Source organism: Xenopus tropicalis, chromosome 7 (genome assembly GCF_000004195.4).
Source record: "Xenopus tropicalis strain Nigerian chromosome 7, UCB_Xtro_10.0, whole genome shotgun sequence".
NCBI lineage: Eukaryota > Metazoa > Chordata > Amphibia > Anura > Pipidae > Xenopus > Xenopus tropicalis.
The window spans coordinates 116,350,703-116,375,973 of record NC_030683.2 but is presented as its reverse complement, the minus strand read 5'-3'; the positions used below and the strand labels follow the sequence as shown (position 1 = coordinate 116,375,973).

The 25,271-nt window shown below is 39.0% G+C and overlaps 1 protein-coding gene across 1 annotated transcript in view; it reads right to left on the bottom strand.

Moving 5' to 3' along the window:
* Positions 1 to 907: 907 nt before the first annotated feature.
* Positions 908 to 25,271, bottom strand: part of cacng8 (calcium channel, voltage-dependent, gamma subunit 8) — a 39,804-nt gene continuing 15,440 nt past the window's right edge. Inside the window, exons 2-5 of the mRNA NM_001078749.1 lie at positions 17,954 to 18,516; positions 12,790 to 12,873; positions 2,201 to 2,341; positions 908 to 1,718 (exon numbers count right to left, since the gene is read on the bottom strand). Coding sequence (NP_001072217.2) covers positions 1,138 to 1,718; positions 2,201 to 2,341; positions 12,790 to 12,873; positions 17,954 to 18,209 — 1,062 coding nt within the window. The 5' untranslated portion in view covers positions 18,210 to 18,516 and the 3' untranslated portion in view covers positions 908 to 1,137. The remainder of the gene's footprint in view (positions 1,719 to 2,200; positions 2,342 to 12,789; positions 12,874 to 17,953; positions 18,517 to 25,271) is intronic.

The following is a 25,271-nucleotide window of genomic DNA, read 5'->3' as shown; positions in this document are numbered from 1 at the left end:
GTCTGAATATATAGGACTTCCCCTAAAAGTCATACCAAAACTCTGAAATATTTAGTATAAATAAATCTAAAGCAACTGGACTTGCTAAGTAATCATTGAAGACGTTTCACTACTCATCCGAGCAGCTTCTTCCGTTCAACTAACTGGTATGGGAAGTCCTCAGCATATAAACTCTTGTGATTGGATTAGTGGGAGAGAACACATGCTGAGGACTTCCCATACCAGTCAGTTGAAATGAAGAAGCTGCTCGGATGAGTAGTGAAACGTCCAGTTGCTTTAGATTTATTTATATTAGATATACCATGACCTGGATGAATGAAAATCTTCATAGTCAAAACTCTGAAAGTGTATGTTTTGCTTTAAGGCTGAATTCTTGCCTCCGGGGTCTCATAACACTAAGGTTTTTGGCTCAAAGCATATAACTGGGGTTTGGGAACCTACACGGTGATATCTAGTAATCTCTCTCATTAGAAACATGAAGACATGCAGGTTTTTATTTCAGGGAGAGCCAGCCTGTGGGTCTTCACATGTTAATAGTCAATTCACATTATCCAAGCCAGTCCATTGGCTGGAGAACGGAAGAGACACAGATTGGCACTTGCAATCCCTGAGTAAGTTTGTGCACTGCTTGCCCATTCGGCTACTACTTTTCATCCCATCTGACGTGATTATCGTTACTGGTTTGCACAATACTGATTTTTTTTTATATATTTTCACAGTTAAAAAATGAAACGGATTTGGTTATGCTATATATTTTTTGCAAGAATCTTGTGAAAGAAAAAGAAACGTCTTAGCAGCAGTAGAGATTTAAATCTGTCAAACAACGAATGGGAATGATTGGCCTGGTTAGATGTTGCCTTATCTTAGCTTAGGAAAGAAATTATGAAATTTGAAAATTATGAAGAGGTTTTTTTTTTCTATCAAAATTCTGTAATAGAGATTTCAGAACACGGACTAGAGTCCAAAATTTGAACTTACTGTTTACTGGTAAGAGAGGTGCTGACCCTACATCTTACTTTATACCAGGAACTGGTAGATACATGGCAAAAAAAATGGCTCCTTCTTCCATCCCAAAACTCATACTTCATCTCTCACGCTCACTCACACTCACTAAGAAGACCTTTGCCTTGGGCCCACCTACACAGGTGTGGTTTTCCTGTTTAAAGTGTTGGTGTTGGAACCATCCTTGCCCAGGGTGCCCGTATTTGAGGCTGGTCCTGTGACGGTGACGGTGACCCCGGAATCCTTGGGAAAGCAGTTGTGAAGTTGTAGAAAACTGTGATCCCCACGCTCAGTGTTATACAGGCTGCTTACATTGGCTTTCGAGGTATCTCTTGACAGGGTGTACATGGAGATGTCAGTTGAAGGTATCCCTTTAACACCTACAGGAGAAGTGTCCCTTGACTGAGAAGGTTCAGTAGAGCGTGAACTAGATCTTGAGCGTCGGCGATATCGAAAACGATAGCTTGGTAGGCGTAGAATGGCCGAAGGATTTTTGATCAGCTCTGTGCGTGATTTACAATGAGCCTCTCTGTTCTTCTCAATGTAGATATTTACTGCTAAAACGCCAATCATCTCAGCGATGATAAAAGAAAGCCCCCCGAAGTAGAAAGACCAGCCATATGAGTAATGACTTTTCTTCTCATCATCCCTCTTTGTCCCAGGATCTCCCGCATTTGCAGAAATGTAAACAATCACACCAATAATGTTGCTTAAACCTGCCATCAGACACAAGAAACAATGTTAAAATGAATGTTATAAAAATATAAAAGTAGAAATTACAGACCTAGTTGTATTTACCATAGCGGTCAAAGATGCCCAGGCGTAGAGCGTCAGACTTAATGAAAGAGCAATGGTATTTCTTTTTAAAATGAACTGGCTAATGTGAATGCTCTTCTTATTGGATAGGTTTTCACAATAGGAATTGATATTTAAGGGATATTTAAGGTAACTGGGTTCCAGTTCCAGTTGCTTATACAGTGTACAATAGAAACCCGATCTTACGTTTTCATGGAATTAACACCATTCTTTTATAGTCCCGTACAGGCAGCCAAGCTTACGCCATTTTGACGCAGTCCCTTGAGAAATGTAAAATTGAGGTTCTACTGTGTAACCTCTTTGGCCTGGTGTGTGTGGACATTTCAAACGTGAACTAAAGTGATTGAAACAATGTTATTTGCTATTTTATTATTTTTCTCACCTGCAGCAACGAATAGGATGCCAGCCCCCAAGATAATGTTGCGCTTGGACTTGTAAACACGACTGGCAGCAACGCAAAGGCCCCCGAGTAAGAGGAGCATGGCACTGAGGATTGGGAAGATGCTTGAAGCACGAACAACACCTGCCGCACAGAAAATGAAGTGAGTATTTATACTAAACACAATTCTCCAATACTCATTGCATGAAATCAGGCCCTAAATGTGTCATTCATTGTAAGTAGAGTGAAGTAATTACATTATGTGGCCTGTTCCTTGACATCTATAGAACAGCACCAGCTGCCATATAATGTATGTGTGTGATGGGGTTTATCACCTATAGTGAGTACCCGTGCCTACACCTCCCAACAGGAATACATTGTGAAAAATAAATACATAGTATTATAGACTGAAAAAAGAGATATCCAACCTTTTCTATTTAAATGGAACCTGCCTAACTGCTAGTTGATCCAGAGGAAGGCAAAAACCTAGGGATGCAATGAATCCACTATTTTAGGAGCCAAACCCCGAATCCTTTGCCAAAGATTTGGCTGAATTTTCAGCTTTCATGTTTATGCTACAAAAATTCAGTTCAGTCAGAGGCATGGATTCGGCCGAATCTTAGCTGAATCCCGAACCGAATGCTGGATTCACTGCATCCCTTGCCTCAGGAAAATAAATCCTTTCTATTTCTCTATCCTCTCTATTTTCGAATTTGCTAAAATTCCATCAACCCCTTCTTGAAGCTATCGAACTATTTTAAAATATTAAAATGGAACCGCCTTTCATCTAATCTTAGTGGGTGCTTTTGTGTCTACTGGAAGGACCTACTGGTAAATAAAACATTAGAGAGGTTATTATAAGATCCCCTTATATATTTATACATAGTTATCATGGCACCTCTTAAGCGCCTCTTCTCCAGTGTAAACAGACCCAACTTGGCCAGTCTTTCTTCATAACTGAGACTTTCCATACCCTTTACCAGCTTAGTTGCCCTTCTTTGGCTCTCTCTAATACAATAATATCCCTCATTTGATATTGCGCAACAAATGTGTTTCGCAAATTTTCTGCCCGTTTCGCAAATTTTATGGCGAACCAAGAAGGGACAGATTCACTCATCACTAGTTGGGGATGCCTGGGTTATATATATTTAATTTCGTCCCCCACATGCTTTTGCTACTATTGGAAAGTATAGCCTTCATTTTGAGCAGGGTGGCGGTATAAGCACTGATAAACTTGAAATACTTTTTATATTGGTTCTCTAGCCTATTGGGGTGCAGTCTGGCATCCAGAAGTCATAATAAGCTAGGCAATGAAGGCTCACAAAATATAACAGAAGCAAGCCCCTTGTTAAACCACACTGACAACATTTCTCAAATGATAAAATATTATATTAAACACAAATAAAAGACCCACTTAATTGAACCCTGAACTATAGAGATGAATACTGGTGACATACAAGTCTATCCACATTTTTATTTCTTGCATTAATTCAAAATTTGATTGAGTCTGAGATGATCCAATTAAACAGTTCCATGAATGAGCCTTTTTAGAAGGCTGTTTGGCTTAACTTGGACTTGTCGAACATGATCTACAGGAAATTGACTTCAGCTGGTTTAGTAGCTGCGGCCATCAAATTTATTGGTAAATGTACAGACTGTATTTCTTCCAGCAATTCATAAAAATACTGACATAAGTGTTATTGCCATACATCGTTTTTCTACTCAGTCCTTTCCCTTACTTATACATTTACAATCGGCATGAACTTACACGTGATTCACTTTTCATCACTAGTGCTGTAATTTATTGAGTACCTTCAGGTTAAATTACATTCACAATGCCAACAACCAGAAGGATATACATCATATTCTTGGTTTTAAAAGCATAGCAAGGAGATAAAGATATTTATTTAAGATGTTTTATAGGGGTGTCTTGAGGCTACAATGCAGGGAAGCAAGGCAAGACAGGGTTAGCTGAGCAGCCCTCATTACCCTCCTTTTGATTTGGAATTGCTAGATTAATTTTATTGGGCAAAGACAGAGGGGGGCTGGTGTAATCTTACCTCCTCAGTTATGTCTTTTGTTTGTAGCCCCTACTCTGTAAAGTGTTGTGGGAGATGATGGCTCTATATAAATAATATATATAATCAAAATAATCAATAATAATAACTAAACTGGAAAAGCAAGGGAAACATTAGGTTGTCTCTGAAGAAAAAATGCTTGGGGGGCATTATAACTCTTTAAAGATACTTTATAGGACATTGTTGATAATACCACGAGATAATGTTCTCCCACCAAAGAACAAAGGAAAAGAGGCCATCCCTTTACACTCTAGGAAAGGCATTTTCATTAGAATTAATGTAAAAGGTCCTTCATGGTATGATGGCAGATTCCCCTCGTGGCTTATCTTCTTGGATAGGCAAAATATCTTGGAATATAATTGGTGCTATGTATTTATATGTCTTGTACCTGAGGAAGGTCACTGCGACTGAAACAGTGGGTTTTCAATAAAAAAAATCACAGTTGGCAAGAGTTACGGGGGTTTCTAGACTACGTTGGGTCAATGGTGCTACTTAACGCACTAAAGGGTTGAACGTGATTGGTGTCGTTTTACAACCCAACTTAAAGTCTTTAGCAGAATATAAAAGTATTTTTAGGACATGGCTCTGATCAAACTGCCCATGCTTTGAGTTTGTCCTCTTTGCACATTAAACCGCACATATTTTTGTTAAGCACAGCCCCATTTAGATTTAAAATCTGGATTGTGCCACCAAAATAGTAGCATTTAGGGGTGGGTATGCCCAATAGGAAGGATTCCCATAGTGCAAGCATGGTATGAGGGCATACTTAAGCAGACCAGTGCCATCTCCCTCCTCATCTATGCTTTTATTATATGTATGCATGCATCCTATTGGATGTCCTTTCTGTGCAACCTAGAACTGGGCAGATGCTGCTTTTGCAGATGTTGAGGATTTGAACATGGGCATATACATCCAAGCATGCCATTAGCCCTTTCAGGTAACAATATGTTTCTCCCAGGTTTTCTAGGAGTTGTAACATTATTATTAGACTGTGTTCTTACATGGGACTTGGAGCTTTCTGGACCTGCCAAGCTCACTATTTTGGATTTTACTCCTTCAGACCACCGGGAGCAACAAATTCCTATGGATGTAAATAGTTTTGATTTTCCATCGTTCTCTTCTGGAAATCCATGGCAAAGACATAGACTCTTCCTAGGACTGAGACTACTTTTGTCCTATTGTCAGGTTCTTTATCAGGACATTTGGCCAGTGGACTGGGGGGTGAATTTTGGTTGTAAGTTGTAATTATTGGCCGGCATGTCGGTCTGAGTTATGTTAATTCTTTCTTGTGAAGTTTTTAATAAAAAACCATAAAACCCCTATATGTTCCATAGGTACAGTGTTCAAGTTCACCTTGAATGTGCAATCAACCTCAGCTCTATTCTCTTTATGAGGATGGAGTGGGCGCGTGGTTGAGACACTAAAAATACAGCAGCTGCTTTTAATGCACTTGATTCATGTGTCAGAGTATATTGGGCCCAGGTACTTTATCTTTAGTGCATTTATCATGTGACCAAGTCTATCAGGCATACGAAGAATAAATATTGTATTGGGCACATAGGAAGGCGGCGAGCGTACCTTGAGCATTAGGTGAATTCACTTGTTAGTGATTGTATGCACATTCCCTTGTTGGTGCTGAGCTGACACTCTCCTTAATCCCACCCCATATCAGAGGGGCCCCTAGAGGGACATCAGAGGTAAAAGTCCCCGGCAACAGAGATTTCCCTGTTGACTATACAGCATACATCTGCAACAGCTTCCGAATGCCCTACTGCAACTGTCCAAGTGATTTATGGCTGTTCCAGACTGATATATTGTTAGGGCAATAAAATATGATTTTCCTGACTCTAAGCTTAATTTAGAAAGGGAACAAATCCGTTACATTCAAATGAACTGTCGAGAAGCAGGAGAGTCCAATAAAGGGAAGCGAAATGCATCAAGACTTGCTCTGCCAGTTTATAACGAGAAGCAATCTATGTGGCATATTTAAAGGTGCGTCTCAGCAGATCAGTCAGTTTATTGACTATAAAACGAGCAACAAGGCACTGGGGGAATGTATGGAACAGCATTAATGTCAAGAAGTAGCAACTGCTTATAATTATTATAATTACAGGGCCACTGGCAATACAGGGAGTAGGGCAAAGTAATACATAAGGCAAGATATCACATTGCCAGAGCTTCAGTTGTCTTGAAAAAGAGTTTAAAATTGCAGGATGGACGTACCCAAAGTATAAGGAAAATATACACAAATAATATGCCCATTTTATTTTTATCTAAATAATATGTCCTTGTATCATTCATTTTCTCTCCTATATCAACAAAGGGGGGGCTCATACAACTACCCTTGGGATCTTTGCTCTTAACTGCCGCCCTAAGCAAGCCATACCCTACAAGATATTGTTAGACTATATTATACAGGTATAGGACCCATTATCCAGAATGCTCGGGACCAAGGGTATTCCAGATAAGGGGTCTTTTATCTTGGATCTCCATACCTTAAGTCTCCTAAAAATCAATTAAACATTAATTAAACCCAAAAGAATTGTTTTGCATCCAATAAGGATTAATTATATCTTAGTTGGGATCAAGTACAGGTACTGTTTTATTATTACAGAGAAAAGGGAATCATTTAACTACTACATAAACCCAATAGGGCTGTTCTGCCCCAATAAGGGGTAATTATATCTTAGTTGGGATCAAGTACAGGTACTGTTTTATTATTACAGAGAAAAGGGAATCATTTAACCATGAAATAAACCCAATAGGGCTGTTCTGCCCCCAATAAGGGGTAATTATATCTTAGTTGGGATCAAGTACAGGTACTGTTTTATTATTACAGAGAAAAGGGAATCATTTAACCATTAAATAAACCCAATAGGGCTGTTCTGCCCCCAATAAGGGGTAATTATATCTTAGTTGGGATCAAGTACAGGTACTGTTTTATTATTACAGAGAAAAGGGAATCATTTAAACATGAAATAAACCCAATAGGGCTGTTCTGCCCCCAATAAGGGGTAATTATATCTTGGTTGGGATCAAGTACAGGTACTGTTTTATTATTACAGAGAAAAGGGAATCATTTAACCATTAAATAAACCCAATAGGGCTGTTCTGCCCCCAATAAGGGGTAATTATATCTTAGTTGGGATCAAGTACAGGTACTGTTTTATTATTACAGAGAAAAGGGAATCATTTAACCATTAAATAAACCCAATAGGGCTGTTCTGCCCCCAATAAGGGGTAATTATATCTTAGTTGGGATCAATTACAAGGTACTGTTTTATTACTACAGAGGAAATCAGTTTTAAAATTATGAATCATTTGATTAAAATGGAGTCTATGGGAGACAGGCTTTCCGTAATTTGGAGTTTTCTGGATAATGGGTTTCCGGATAATGGATCCCATACCTGTACTATAATTTATTATACTATATTATACCAGGCAAATGAGCCCCCTAGACATACATTAATGTATTCATAAACATAAACAAATCAATAACAAATGTATCCAAACTGGTACTACAAAGAATCACAAAACTGTTGTTTTTTTTTATTTTCCCTTTAAACAAGAGCTTGCCATTGGCATTGTATAAGGATACGAGCAGCTTAAAAGGAGAGGTGGAGACTGCTCTATAAAACCCCAGAAGTCTAAATGATCAAACTTCAAAGAGATTTGACTTGAGTTATGTGCAAGGTTAATAGAGAAATGCTTTGTCCCTTTGTGGAGCTGAACAATGGCAGGCACTCTTAATAATACTCTATATATCTGTCCAACATTATAGGCTACGGTGTGTTAACATGTAACGGGCATCTTTAAATGTTCAAAGACAATTTTCCCCCTAGCTGCGTACATGACGTTATTGCTCATAAAACTTTAAGCCGCTGGGATGGATTTATCTTTGATCTGCTGTCTTGGAATCACACTGTATATAACTTGCCTGATGCCACATTTGTGCGGTGCGCCTTAAAATCAAAGTGTCTCACCATATCTCTAGTTCTGCTGAGTGAAAAGAAAATTAATGACTTTCATTTTAATGTATAGAGAATATCAGTTCTGCCCTGGGAAGCATGTATGGTACTGCCATTGATCGGTGGCTTTCCTTTGGTTCCTTGATGGAGGCTGAAGGAGGCTAATGCTGGGACTTGGAACCCCAAGTACTATTCAAGGCAGCCAGGAGTTGCCTGTTACATTGGAGCTCAGTTACTGACTCTCTGTGAGTTAGATCTGTGACTCTCTTAGGGCCAAAGTGAGTATGCATTCCCTGATGGTCCCTGAGTGACAGAAAATAGAATGATCATAACAGCTCAGTAGCCACTCAGTCTCAAGAAGATTAAGACATGGAACATACCCAGTCAGGCTGAAGCTGCTGAGAAACTAATATACCAAACTATGATATTAGACTGTTGATGACCTGGCTACTGGGAAACATGACAATTGCAGTCACATAACTATAGAGCAGGGATCCCCAAACTTTTTTTACCCGTGAGCCACACTCAGATGTAAAAAGTGTTGGGGAGCCACACAAGCATGAAAAAAGTTCTTTGGGGATGCCAAATAAGGACTGTGATTGGCTATTTGGTAGCCCCATGGGGACTGCTGGCCTGCAGGAGGTTCTGCTTGGAGTAAAACTGTGTCTCTGTGCTTCAAAAAATTGTCTCAAAAAATGGGGCCACTGAGAGCAACATCAAATGGGGTGGTGAGCGACATGTTGCCCCCGAGCCACTGTTTGGGGATCACTGCTATAGAGGAAGAAGACCCCTGGGTTGCCAGGGGGGCCCAGAACACGGGGTTTGCTTCCTCTATAGGTCTTAGAAGTCCCCGTCCCTAGCCGGTCTCGTACCTACTCAGCACAAGGGACTGGGGAGTAGGGAACATGGGTGGGCAGGTGAAGGGAGGTCCAGGTAGAAGTGCACAAGGCCCCTCTGAAAATGTTTTTCTGTTGGGGGGGGGGGTCCCTTTATGATGCTGCTGGACAAAGGAAATAACTTTTAGAACTTACAATTTAGTAAAGCTGTCAAGAATTACAAAGAATATCAAATGTTTGACTATTTTGAAATAGAGAGAGTCAATAGACTATTTAAAAATATTCAGGCTTAATTTAATTAATTTCAGTGCTAATTAGCTGGTACGAGTGATAAGTGAATCTGTCCCATTTTGCTTCGGCAAAAAATCGCAAATCTTTCAAAAGAGTCACAAAACGGTGAAAAACTTGCACGTCCAAAAAAATTGTTGCACACGTCAAAAAAATTGTCACAGGCGTAATTTCTTACGCCTGACTCATGCGAAACATTTTTTCGACACGCACAACACATTTTTTAAGAGATCACACACATACAGTATGTCCCTTCCCCAGTACAGTAGTGCTGTTATCTGTAACTTGTACTGAAATTCCATTCCAGGGGGCACCCACACTAACACTTCTCTTGGATGTTGCACTAACACGGCTAGCAGTGCTATACATTGAGACGAGGGACAAGTATGAATACTGCCACCATTTAGTTCCCTGATCGATGTTCCCCCAAAGCCAGTCCCTTCAGGAATACATTATTTATCAACTCTGCATTGGCAGTGAGGATCCCAGGTAGTGCATATTACATTGACTTCTTATCCCGCTTTCTTACTTTGTGTGAGCCAGGCCCAAGGTATGTTCCCTAATACATTTTGTAAAGGTAAACTATCCCCGTTAGTGTATTTTAAAAGGAACAGTTTGGACAGTCATGAAGTAATGCAGGGAAGCAGTGTTAGAGCTGTATCTAGTGAACAGATGTGGAATATTAACTTATTGCCCCCAAATCTTTTCTGGCAGCCAGTGATATCCCCAGCAAGCACCCAATGAGCACCCACCCTATGATAGTGCTGTGATATTTCTTACCTCCCATTTAATGCCTGTGCCTATATTCCACTTGTATCTGTGCATTTCTGATTTTCACCTTTATAAACCACAAACTCAACTCTAGACTCACCTTTCATATTAGGTGGAATCCCTACTAGAGAATACTGCTTGTTCTATGATAACTATCTATAATAGACTAGATTTATAGGCTCTTCTGCAAAGAATAACCAACCTCCAGGGGTCTGTGATTTACATGTATTTAAGCAAGACATAGATCAGCATTTACAGAGCTGTTCCTCTGGGCTGGAACTGCTGTATCAGGACATGGTGCTTTCCTAAGTATACAGCTGAAACAGTTTACACCTTTATATATATACACACACACACACACACACACACACACACACACACATATATATATATATATATATACTCTATTTTGCTCAGTCCTACTCTTAGTACATGCAGTCACGATATAAACACTGTTATTAAAATGTGTCTCTCTTTATGCCAAATCTCACCATTGCACGCTGATCTGCATCCAAACAGTCATTCATAGATTATTCCATGCATTTGTTATGTGCTAAACAAGATAGTCTTGTCAAATAATGACTTTGTGCCACAAGGTACTAAAAGCTAGTGATGGGAATTAAAAGGATATAAGCTCCAGAAAACAAGCCTGGAAATAGAGGATTGTGAATTAAACGTGCATCAGCCACTGCCTGGCAAAAAGGTACAGGGGATTTTTTTTAAAAAATTTACAAAAACAAAACATAACATAAGATATAAACATAATATAAAACATAATATTTGCCCTTTCTAAGTGGGTAGGTTCCGTGATTTAAATGGGAGGTTTTAACCTATTTAACATTATTATACAGAATGGCAACATGAAACATACAAAAGATTCCTCCCTCCCTCCCTTCCTCCCGCCCTCCCTCCCTCCCTTCCTTCCTTCCTTCCTTCCTTCCTTCCTTCCTTCCTTCCTTCCTTCCTTCCTTCCTTCCTTCCTTCCTTCCTTCCTTCCTTCCTTCCTTCCTTCCTTCCTTCCTCCCTCCCTCCCTCCATCCCTTCCTTCTTCTTTCCTTCTTCTTTCCTTGCTTCCCTTCTTTCCTAGCTTTCTTCCTTCCATTGTGATACATAATGACAACATGCAACCCCTTCCTCCCTCCCTCCCTCCCTCCCTCCCTCCCTTCCTTCCTCCTTCCCTCCATCCCTTCCTTCTTCTTTCCTTGCTTCCTTCCTTCCTCGCTTTCTTCCTTCCATTGTGATACATAATGACAATATGCAACCCCTTCCTTCCTTGCATTTAAACCTTAACTGATCACAATGTACCTACAGGCCAACGCAGGATTTCAAGTCATGACCGCCAACAAGGGTTCCCAAGATTTAAGGCTGGGGCCCAAGTCTAAGGGCTAAACTTAATGGGAGATTTTCATCAGATTTCGTAGGTCAGATTTAATTTGATACTTCATGCAACAGCATGGGGTTTTGTAGGATCTTACAAAATCTGATCTCCTTAGGCTGTAATGTAAAGTTGAATCAGATAAAGTCTGATGGTGTGTTCTGATCCTGCATCTCCATCCAACAGTCAATATATTTTAATTAGAAATAAAAGTTGGCTGGACACCATCAGACTTTATTTCATTGGATGAAGATGCAGCATGCAGGGTTCCCAACAGGCATCTAGTTTCATTATATAATAGCCTATGCAACTACATCCTAAATCTCCTGTAGACTTTAGGCCTTAGTAAAAAAAAATTCCAGGAACCACCTGCCCTAGTCAGTAGGCTGCTGAATGATGCAGTCCAACAAGGCAGTAGGCACCAATGTGCAATATACGGGCTCCAAGAATGCCTACAACTCAGTAAATAATCAAATAAAGCCCTTACATAGAGTGCAAACCCAATTTCTGTGTGTAGCAGTTCAACCCCCCCCCCCCCAACTTGCCAGAGATATCCAGTATATATACAAAGAACCCCCACCCAAGCCTACTAATGCTGCTCAGCACGTTCAGCACTCAACACCTCAACAATCTTCTACAATGATTTACTTGATGGGACTCAACTGGGATTCAATTTGATGAGAAAAGCTTATCTCCTAATTCAATTCCAGAAAAACATATTTGTTTATCACATGAAAACTCTACTGAAGTCTAATGGAAAAACTGGAAATTAATTGGAGAAGAGTTAAACTGAATCTCGCCTATTGGTTTTTATGTGATAAACCATAAAATAATGTTTTCTCTCTGAACTAAATCTGGCCCATTGGATACTATCTCTTGGCCCAGTAGGCTTGTATATCACGTGGGTAACAATAATAGCAATAAATGGCATATATTTCTTACTGTATAATGTAGCCTATCTCCTCTCAATTAAAGAGCATGATACAGCATTGTGCAGGTATTCAGCGCTTATTTATATTGCAATGAGCATTTATACATTTATAGTAGAAAATAAATGGGAAGGATAAATGAGCCACTCAGTTCTTATCTCCTGTCAAATTCTATTTGCTTTGTTTTTATTTCTGCGTTACAGAGGGAAGAGGAGCCAACCTATGCGTTTATTTCAAGACATATATTTATAACATTATCTGTAAGGCTTCATATTATGACAATAACCCCAATCATAGGCCGTATCCAAGTTGGAAATTGTTATTGCTTCTCAAAAAAATGTACTTACGCAGAAGATATTCAGCACTGTCGTGATCGTAGTCTGTGTCTTCTGGAAAGTGATTGATTTTTACACAAATGCCTCTCTTTTGGCCTTGACAAAAACAGAAATTGCATGCAGGTTAAACAGAAATAATATCCTTCTCTCCCAAATTGTGACAAGGGACAAACTGCCAGTAATTCATCATATTTTAGACAATATGTTAGTAAATCAGCCCCATCTTCTGTAAAAAGAACCTGATATAGCAGGGTAGCACTGTGACTCAGTGGGTAGCACTGCTGCCTTGCAGTCCTGAGTTTGATTCCAGGCAGGGAACTATCTGCCCGGAGTGTGTATGTTCTTCCCTTGTCTGCTTGGGTTTCCCCTGGGTACTCTGGTTTCCTCCCCCATTCCAAACATACAGGCAGATTAATTGGCTCCTGATAAAACTGCCCCTACTGTGTGTAAATGTGATTGGGTCCTTAGATTGTAAGCTCCGCTGAATGATGTATAATCTCTGTAAAGTGCTGTGGAAATGTATTGGTGCTGTATAGAACCATTAAATGAAGTATGCACAATTAGCTGGATTTTGTATATGGCTGATGGTATATAAAGTAAAAGAAAACATAAAATCCAAAACAAATTAGTCATTACGTGTGTTTCATCCAATCAGTCATGTTTGATTTTGGTCAGTCATTCTAACTAGTCAAAGGAAAGCCGAGGGGATATAAAAGTGTTGTACAGGTATGAGATCCCTTATCCGGAAAGCCATTATCCAGAAAGCTCTGAATTACGGAAAGCCTGTCTCCCATAGACTCCATTTTAATCAAATAATTCAGAATTTTAAAACTGATTTCCTTTTTCTCTGTAATAATAAAACAGTACCTTGTAATTGATCCCAACTAAGATATAATTACCCCTTATTGGGGCAGAACAGCCCTATTGGGTTTATTTAATGGTTAAATGATTCCCTTTTCTCTGTAATAATAAAACAGTACCTGTACTTGATCCCAACTAAGATATAATTACCCCTTATTGGGGCAGAACAGCCCTATTGGGTTTATTTAATGGTTAAATGATTCCCTTTTCTCTGTAATAATAAAACAGTACCTGTACTTGATCCCAACTAAGATATAATTACCCCTTATTGGGGGCAGAACAGTCCTTTTGTGTGTAATTAATGGTTTAATAATTTTTTAGTAGACTTAAGGTATGGAGGCTCAAATTACGGAAAGACCCCTTATCCGGAATACCCTTGGTCCCGAGCATTCTGGATAATTAGTCCTATACCTGTATAAAAATGTCATATTTGAGCCAACTTATTCAAATAACAATGTTCCATAATTTTCCGGTCTCTACTGACAATTTTCCAAAATAATGTTCAAATGTACAACCTTCTTAAAAAATTCAATATTTTTACAAATTTTTTTATGCCAAAATGTATTCGTCATAACAAAAATGTTGGAGGATATTTCATTTTCACAGCGCAATAACAAAATTGTTTTCTATCTATACAACACTTTTTAAAATTGAAACGGCCTTACAGCAAATTCATAGATAGATAGATGAAAGATAGATAGATAGATAGATAGATTGATTGATAGATAGATAGATAGATAGATGATAGATAGATAGATAGATAGATTATAGATAGATAGATAGATAGATAGATAGATGATAGATGATAGATAGATCAGTGTTTTTCAACCTTTTTTGGGCAAAGGCACACTTGTTTCATGAAAAAAATCACGAGGCACACCACCATTAGAAAATGTTAAAAAATTTAACTCTGTGCCCAGCAGCAGTGCCCCCCTAGTACATTGGTGCCAAGAGCAGTGCCCCCCTAGTACATTGGTGCCCTGCCTACGGCACACCAGGCAACATCTGGTTGAAAAACGCTGAGATAGATAGATAGATAGATAGATAGATAGATAGATAGATAGATAATAGATAGATAGATAGATAGATAGATGATAGATAGATAGATAGATAGATAGATAGATAGATAGATAGATGATAGATAGATAGATAGATAGATAGATGATAGATAGATAGATGATAGATAGATAGATAGATGATAGATAGATAGATAGATAGATAGATAGATAGATAGATAATAGATAGATAGATAGATAGATAGATAGATAGATGATAGATAGATAGATAGATAGATAGATAGATAGATAGATAGATGATAGATAGATAGATAGATAGATAGATGATAGATAGATAGATGATAGATAGATAGATAGATAGATAGATAGATGATAGATAGATAGATAGATAGATATCTTTATTTTAATTTACTGTACATTTAAGCATATAGGGAAAAATCGAATTATGGGGTCTTATCACTCTGTTATACAGGTATTGGAACTTTTATCCAAATAAGGGGTCTTTTCGTGATTTTGATCTCCACACTTTAAAGGAACAGTAACACCAAAAAATGAAAGTGTATAAAAGTAACTAAAATATAATGTGCTGCTGCCCTGCACTGGTAAAAGTTGTGTGTTTACTTCAGAAAGTCTACTATAATTTATATAAATAAGCTGCTGTGTAGCCATGGGGGCAGCCATTCAAAGGAGAAAAGGCACAGGCACATAGCAGATAACAGATAAAACACTATTGAATTCTACAGAACTTATCTGTTAACTGCTATGTAACCTGTGCCTTTTCTCCTTTTTTCCAGCCTGAATGGCTGCCCCCGGGGCTACACAGCAGATTATATAAATTATAGTAGTGTTACTGTAGCAAACACACCAGTTTTACCAGTGCAGGGCAACAGTGCATTATATTTTTATTACTTTAAAGCTCCTTCATTTTTTGGTGTTACTGTTTCTTTAAGTGTACTAACAAATCATTTAAACATTTAATAAACCCAATAGGATTGTTTTAGCTCCAATAAGGATTTATTAAGTACAAGTTACTGTATTAATTATTTGATTAAAACAGAGTCTACAATAGATGACCTTCCTGTAATTTGGACATTTCTGGATAAGGGGTTTCCAGATAACAAATCCCATACCAGTAATGAGTCAGGAATTTAAAAACCTTTCTCTTGCCCATTAAATAGTCATGTTAAGGATCTGCCCTGTGAAACCATAGGATAATAGGTTTTGAAAAGCTCCCACTCACATACATAAATAGAAATATGCACATCAGCGAGGTTCTCTGTGCAGTCTAAGCCACTGAAGGATAATCTTTTTCATTTATGTTTTTAGGAAAACACAGAGAAATTGTTCTGTCGCTGTATGCACACACCTATACATTGCCTGGCAAGAGTTACCCTCTGCAACAAATTAGAGAGGCTTCAGATGGGGTTTTTCACCTCTGGATCAACTAGTAGTTAGGCAGGTTATATATAGGCATTATGGTTGAACTTGATGGACGTATGTCTTTTTTCAACCTATGTTACTATGTTATTAACAAGAGGGAATGCCATTAGATGAGCTTTTTGCAAGGAAGGCTTCCGCAGGATGGATAGCAGCCCAGTACAAACCGCTGTAAATCATTCCTGGCTTCCAAGCAATTGGAATGACTGATTTAAAGTCTGTTATCTATCCAAGCAGGCTGCTAGGAGGTGGCTGGATCACCAAGAGCACGTATATTAGAGGTCGATACCAAGGTTTGTCAAGTGAAAATTCAGATCCGGGTGAGGCTGCGAGAGTGGAACAATATGGATCTGAATATCAGCCTGTCTTCTCTCTAAGGGCGGTCTGTTACGTTACTATATATATATATATATATTTATTATATACTGGCATTGTTTGCATTTTAAAACTGAATACCTATTCCGGGAGGGTGGGTGGTCCCTCCAGACCACGTTGTTGCAATGTCTTCCTAAAGTCAACTATATTATTGTTATCATGCACTGTATTCCAACAATGCTACTGGCTACTTTGCCAGTATCCCAGTACAGGTATGGGATCTGTTATCTGGAAACCTGTTATCCAGGAAGTTCCAAATTATGGAAAGGTAATTTCCAATAGACTCCATTTTAATCAAATTATTGAAAATTTCAAAGCATATTTGCCTTTTCTCTATAATAATGAAACAGTACATTGTACAAATTCAGTTTGGGGCCCCTATAGTAGACCCTTTTTATCAAGATATATTGAAATTGCTCTGTAATTAGGACAGATTAGATCTGCTTCCTCTGTAGTTATACCCCTGCCTTGTACCTGATCCCTACTAAGATATAATTAATCCTTATTGGAGGGAAAACAATCCTATTGGGTTTAACTGATCCTACTTGTTTAAACAATTTTTTAGTAGACACCCATTATCCAGAAAACAACAGGTCCTGAGCATTCTAGATAATAGGTCCCATACTTGTTCTCTACAAGGAGACTATAATAACCATAGACACCCTGCTGAATGACCTATGGGTACAAGGAGTAGGGCCCCCCTACGCTTCATTTAATTCACTGTGTAACATGTCCCTGAATGGATTAGAACTATTCTTTGAGATTAGTAGTCTTGTGATCCATTGACTAATATTACAGCCATACATCAGCATTTAGCCAAGGCACAACTAATCCTGTGATGTATAAATATGCACAGACCAAGCCAATGCCACATTGCACATTTTCTGCTTTGTGTTTTTCCTAAATGCAGCAGGAATTAATTATGAAGTTCCACCACCCCAGTTATATTGTTCATACTTTTCCCCTTTGACTAATAGTATTATTGGCAGACACCACAAAGGGAGAATAAACAAAACTAACTAGTAACTAGTAAATTAAGGAATTAAGTAAATAAGTATATTTGATAGAAAAATAAAACCGTAGTATCAAGTCAATTGATATCATTTATGGTCCATTTGTTTGGTGCTTGTCTGGAGTGGTCAACTAGAAAAAAAGCTAGAATGGCTTTAGTTTATTGAGTTATGTGTTCAGTAGGTTCTTAGCTGCTATTAAATACCATTTCTCATGGTTCCTTGTGTGTGGGTATTTTAATAAAAGGCCCACCATAAAATCAATACACTAACCTATAAACTACATACAAAACAATCATAAGGTTCCTCAGACACATATTTTTCCTTCCATGTTAAACTGACTGCTATCACTTATGTTTAGGTTGTTTGAGTCTATTTGGTGTAAGTTGTTTTTTTTTATGGAATCTAAAATCCAATACTGAAGCTATAACCTGACCAGGAAGGTATTTGGGTAATTTTATAAAACAACACAGTTACCTTCCAAGCAGCAGATTCTCCATAGGCCAGAATGAGTCAGCCCTCCAGGATCCTTTTTGTCCTTCTGTGGTGTTTCCTCACTAGAGATGTTGGTGGTATTGCAGATGAAGGCTCTGGCATAAAGCCAGTAATCTGTTCCTATGGCGATTGTCATAAGCCCAAAAGCAGCAAAAGCTCCCACTGTGGTCAGAAGAATCTGGACCCCTTTCTCACACCACACCATTCTGCCCTCATTCCACCTCTTCCACGACTCCAGGGTGACAGACTGGGGGGGTTCCGATACAAAGGAAATGTGTTTCTAGGAGAAGAAGCTCAATGACTTCTTCTTGGGTCTTTTTTGCTTTGTTCTTTGGTTGTTTATCACTTTCTCCTGATGTTCTTTTTCTCTGCTTTTGGATGTCAGCAGTAACTGAGATGTTTTTGCCAAAGGACGCCAAAGGGAGCCACTGACTCACCCAGGATTATCTTCTTAACAAGCCCTAGATTTTCTTCCATTGACTGTTTATAGTCGGCTCCGTACTTCTTGGCATCAAAAGGATAAAGATACAGCTAGCATCACAAACCTGAGAAATGCAAGAATTATAGGATGAAACAGTTTCTACATTCTTTCAGGGACATAACATATACATAAGAATTTTCCCCCTTGAAGCCAAACATAGTACGTTTCACCTTGGCCCAACACAACTATAATCTAATGAACAGATCCAATCACTTCCATAAGACCATAGACACTATTTTTGGAGTGTAGTATCTTGTTTATCTACAAATATTACTGTGATAAGTCATAGAAAAGGGTTAAAGGAGAAAGAAAGGTAAAAACTAAGTAAGCTTTATCAGCCATAAGCACTTATCTTATCTGAAAAAAGATTAGTTATGTCTGTAATTCCTGTGCCAGAGACATGCAGCTTTCTGTTCTCTGCTTTCTCCTGCTCCCCCCTCCCTCAAGAATGCTAAGAACTCACCCCCCCCATCCTTAGGAATGTGGATCTGAGCCAATCAGCAGGAAGCTGACTCATAGGGGGAGATTTACTAATCCACGAATCCGAATCCCGAAAGGGAAAAAATCGGATTGGAAACAAAAATTTTGCGACTTTTTCGTCGCTGTCACGATTTTTTGTATTTGTCGCGACTTTATCGTATTTTGCGTGACTATGTCATCGCTGTCGCAATTTTTTCGGATTGAGCCATTGTAAACGGTGGAAAAACCAATCCGATTTTTTCATGACAGCGACGAAAAAGTCGCGATGGCGAAGAAAAAGTCGCGGAACATACAAAAAAGTTGCAAAAATACCGATCATTACGAAAAAAATGCATTCGGACGCTTTCGGTCCAATTGTGGAGTAGTAAATCTGCCCCATAGTCTTACTAACTGAGCATGTTCACTTGGTCCCGGTGTCTGTGCAGGAGCGAGGCATTATGGGAACTTTCTTTACACAGCTCAGCGTTTTTTCTTCCTGTTTGGCTTCAGATCTTCTGAACGGGAGAAATATAGGGAGACTTAAGGGCACTATTGAGAGAACTGAAGGTATGCCTGCAGCTTGGGATTAACTCTTTACTAGCCTTTCCTTCTCCTTTAAACTACTTTCAAGGTATAGACTCATTCAGCTGTATAAATGTAAATATTATAAATGACTGTTGGTGTATGCTGGAAGACCTGTGGTTTGAAGATTAATGTCACTAAAGAGTGTAATGTGGGTGCCTGGGACTGTGCGAGGGAACAGCCAATGGGGCCTCATCCCTAGGGTTGTTCTTATTGATAAGGTTATGTAAGACTCTGTTGGGGTTTGATCCAGGGACTTGCTGGCTGCTCTCCCTAACCATAGGGTTATGAGAGCAGCTAACAAGCAGGAGGTTCTAGGATCAAGTCCCAGCAGAGCCTTACAGGTTCTTAAGCAGGGAAGGTACAATATTACTATGCTATACTTTGCATTTACATTGTTATGTTATCACATTGTTAATTTGTTTTCTTGCTAATGGTTTCATTGTCCAAAAACATTATTAGTATTATCTCATTATATTTAAGGCATGCCGTGGCTTTTATAGAGAATAAGATAAGATGTTTGCCATTGGCTGGTTGTTTATTGACATTTTTTGAAATATATGCTATCTATAGTCATGAGATAAATGTTATCTATGGTCATGTGATTAATGGCAAGAACATGGTTAATTTATTATATTAATAAAGCTGAGGCTGACCCTCCCTCGCAATGAAGAAGAAATAGGCTCTTTATTCTCTGGTAGGGTAACAAGTATTCAGCATTTAGTCCTCCTTCCATAAGGTCTGCTTTAAAGCATGACATATTTTGCTCAGAACAATAAACAATAAAACACAGCCTTTATGGATGATTCTAGAAGGTCACTATGCCCAAATAGAACGGTTTTTATTTCAATAAAATACTTATCGAGCTGTATCATAAAAGACTGGAAGCAATAAAAGCTCATGGCCCTTACAGTTTGGCCTGCACATTTCTTTATAGCTTCCTATATTTTCTATAAAGTAGTTTTATATCGTTGCCCCACACAAATTCCTGACCTTAAAGCTGTGCCAGAAAAAGGTCTCCGAGTAGAATTCTTTCTGGCTATAAGGCCGATATATAGCATCTCCCAGAGCTCAGGCACATATGTATAAATAAGCACAAACCAAGCCTTCTCAGACAGAACAGAACCAATCCTGTAGATCAGGAGTCTGACACTGGAGCATGTAGCATCTTCCAAGCACAATTCTGCTTTATAGCGTGGTGATAATTATCAAGGTACATTGGATTTCCAATAAAGTGAAAACAGCGAGACACGGTCTTCGCCATTGTTTTAAACGTGTTTATTTGAGTTAACAGTTTGAGCTCCAGATGGTAACTATGCACTCAACAAGCAAATGTGCCATACATCCTTCTGCTATATAAGGAGGGCTCTAAGGGAGCAGATGTAGTATGTGACTCAGAACCAACAGCTGCACATTTCTATACGTATCATTCAAAAGGATAAAATGGGCAGGTCACATGGGGTGGTCTTATGTAAATGACTTCTTTACTGATTCCATTATAGCAGTGATCATCAAGCAGTGGCTCAGGGGCAACATGTTGCTCACCAACCCCTTGGGTGTTGCCCCTAGTGGCCTCAAAGGCTTGGAGGCAAGTTTTGGTTGCATAAAACCAGATACACTGCCAAACAGAGCCTCCTGTAGGCTGCCAGTCCACATAGGGGCTACCAAATAACCAATAATAGCCCTTATTTGTTATCCCCAGGAAGGATTTTTCATAAAAATAGAAGCATCATCCATATATGCTTCCCATTATTATTAAAGGGCAACTCAAGCTTTTTGAAAAGTAAACATAGTTTCAAGCAACTTTAAAATATACATCAATTAAAAAATATGCAGCCTTTTCATGATTTTTCATGTAATAATCTGGTTTGGAACAGTTCCCTAAGCCCCGCCCCCTGTTCCCCTGCTGATCTGGCTGACTACTTTGTGACTCAAATAAAATGTAACAGTAGTCGCCTGTCCTCAGCCTGCCTTCAGCCTGCATCCTCCCAATCCCACAATTCCCTGCACATGTGATGTCAATAAGGAAAGAAACATCACAGTGCAATGCATTGTGGGTTATGTAGTTCCTGCATGCTGTCTGTAAGCTGTGGAGGAGTTGTTACAATTAGTAACATCAATGTTTTAGTCCCTCCTCCCCTGCCAGGATTTTAAATGATGCAGAAAGAGAAGAACTGTTTTGCAGCTGGATTTCAGCATATAAAAATGGTATTTATTCCTACTTTATGAAGGAACAGATTACAGTGATAGGGATATTAGGGGTTTCCTTCAACACTGTCACCTTTAGATTCAAGTGCTAACAGAAAAAAAACAATTTAGAAAAACAGAATGAAAGAAAGGAAACTACAACGCATGGTGTCCAAAACTATATGGTCTCTTTCCCAAACTTGTTGTTATTGGCATCAAAGGGGTTCATGAAAGAACTATACCCCCAAACAATGTAGGTCTCTATAAAAATATATTGCATAAACAGCTCATATGTAAAGCCCTGCCTCATCTAAATAACCCATTTTCATAAAAATATACTTTTTTAGTAGTATGTGTCATTGGGTAATCCTAAATAGGAAACTGCCATTTTAAATATTAAGGGCCGCCCCCTGGGGTCATAGGATTCACAGTGCACACAAACAAACAAACCAAGGGAACACTATACCCCCAGAATGAATACTTAACCAACCAGTTTATATTATATTAAGTGGCCTATTAAAGAATCTCCCCAAACTGGAATATATATATCAGTAAATATTGTCCTGTTACATCCTTTCCCTTGAGCCGCCATTTAGTGATGGGCTGTGCGCTCCCTCAGAGATCAGCTGACAGGAAATAATGCAGCTCTGACTGTAACAGGAAGTAGTGTGGAAGTAAAACGCAGAACTCTGTCCATTCATTGGCTGATGGGGCCTAGCATGTATGTGTGCCTTGGCTTGTTTGTGTGCACTGTGAATCCTATGATCCCAGGGGGCGGCCCTTAATTCTTAAAATGGCAGTTTTCTATTTAGGATTACCCAATGGCACATACTACTAAAAAAGCATATTATTATGAAAATGGGTTATTTATATGAAGCAGGGTTGTACATATGAGCTGTTTATGCAATATATTTTTATAGAGACCTACATTGTTTGGGGGTATAGTTTTCTTTTAATGTGTGTATGGCATAATGCCTGAACTGAGTATGTTAAAAGGTTAGAAGGAAGCTCTGTACCTGTAGGCAATGTTGGGGGGAGGAGCCTTGATGTCCCATTGAATAGCTCTAGGTCTAATGATACAACAATATATTTATCAGCTTGAGTTTTTATACTGTTTATAAAAACATTACTACATTACTGTATTACTATATGCACCTAATTGCATTATTTGTTACATCAGTATTGAGAACAAAATGAAAGTACGCTTGGCTGTATTAAAATCAAGCAACACGAACAATATCTCAAATTTGTCTCACTACTTTATTCCAGAGATGTTTATAATTCCTGATGTCAGGTTGCCTAGCAACTAGATAAGTAGCGCGCACCTTATGCAGCACGAGTAGCGTTCGCAGATCCCACACGCCGCATTTACGGCAATTCAATAGGGTAAGATGCAATGTGAAGCAATGTGAGGCTATAATAATGTAACTTCACACAAGAGTGAAGGACAGTGTAATAGTATGCGGCTACATTAAGTTCCAAAAGACTTTCTGTTGATCATTTGGACAATATGATTAGTTGCTGCCAGTCTTTAATGCTTTTATTCCCCTGGCTTGCACACTGGGGATACAATAAAGAAGTACTGCTGAAATACTTGTTGTAATAAAGGGTAACTCAGGCTTCCAAACCAAATGTTTTTTAAAGAGACACAAAAAACCCTTAATATACATATCCCTGTAATCTGTTCTTTTAAAAAGTATGAATAAAACCATTTGTATATGATTAAATTCAGCTGCAAAACAGTTCTTCTCTTTCTGTATCATTTGAAATCCTGGCAGGGGAGGAGGGACTAAAACACTCATGTTACAAATCGTAACAACTTCTCCACAGCTTACAGACAGCATGCAGGAACTACATAACCCACAATGCATTGCACTGTGATGTACCTTTCCTTATTGACATCATGTGTGCAGGGAATTGTGGGATTGGGAGGATGCAGGCTGAAGGCAGGCTGAGGACAGGCGACTACTGTTACATTTTATTGGAGTCTCAAAGCACTCAGCCAGATCAGCAGGGGAACAGGGGGTGGGGCTTAGGGAATTGTTCCGAACCAGTGTCATCAGCCCACTAAGCACATGGAAGAAGGTCTATTGCCTTGTCCTACTGATGAGAAGATGACCTTTGCAGACAGACTGGAACGCTCACACCAACATAGCTATCGTACAGACCTGCAAAATCCTGTTGCTCCACAATTTACAGCCAAAGAGGCACAGCGTTAATGCCCAAGTGCTGCTTGTCTCTTCTACTTAGATAACACATCATCAGCGCTGATTTCCTCCAACCATAACCTTCTGGCACCTTGATGCATTTTTATATAAATATACAACCATATAAGGAAGAAATATTCACAGCGATGTTCCTTGCAATTGCTGAAAATAGCCCGCACAGAGACGGAATCAATTCCGCGAGTTACAGATGATCACTATAGCAGTACAAGATGCCACCTCAAATATGATTACTTAGTTACTAATTGACGCTAATTTCCAATTGCCATTCTAGTTTGTTTTAAAAGCTGCCCAGTGATTTGCCGACCCGGGTACTAATCAGGCGTATTAGTGTTAGTAGATCTGTTATTGTAGTTTTATTTAACGTAAGAATGGGCTGCGGCACATCTGCCAACAACAGTCCCTTGTACCCAACATTTTTCTATAGCCCGATATTTACCTAACACCATTTCCAATCTATTACAATTTAATATGTCAGATAACACATCCATATAAAGAACACAAAAAAGGTACACGGGAGCACTTACCGCTGAAAAAAGTGTGCTGCACGCGGGTCCTCTCCCCCAAGGATCCAGAGAATCATATAAAGCAAAAAATGCGGAGCACCACTAAAAATAAAACCAGTCTTTTATTGCATATTTCTTAAGAGGTACACGTACATTCCTTAACAGGACTTTGGCGCTTGACGCGTTTTGTGGCGTCCAGCCACTTCCTCAGAAAAACTAAAACCTGCTACATTTTAGTAGTATGTGCCATTGAGTAATAGAAAATTTGCCATTTTAAAAATTAGGGGCTGCATAAACAGAAAAAACTGACTGAAGGATTACAGAGAGTGGTAGTAAACAAAACATTTCTAATTAGACCAGTGTGGTTAGTGGAGTACCGCAGGGGTCAGTCCTTGGGCCTTTGCTTTTTAACTTGTTTATTAATGACCTGGAGGTGGGCATAGACAGTACTGTTTCTATTTTTGCTGATGACACTAAATTGTGCAAAACTATAAGTTCCATGCAGGATGCTGCCACGATTTGACAAAACTGTAAAATGGGATTCAATGTTTAAAAGTGCAAAGTTATGCACTTTGGTGGAAATAATATAAATGAAAGTTATACACTAAATGGTAGAATGCTGGGGGGATCCTTAATGGAGAAGGATCTGGGGGTTTCTGTAGATAACAAGTTGTCTAATTCCAGGCAGTGTCATTCTGTGGCTACTACAGCAAATAAAGTGCTGTCTTGTATAAAAAAGGGCATTGACTCAAGGGATGAGAACATAATTTTGCCCCTTTATAGGTCCCTGGTAAGGCCTCACCTTGAGTATGGGGGGGCAGTTTTGGGCTCCAGTCCTTAAGAAGGATATTAATGAGCTG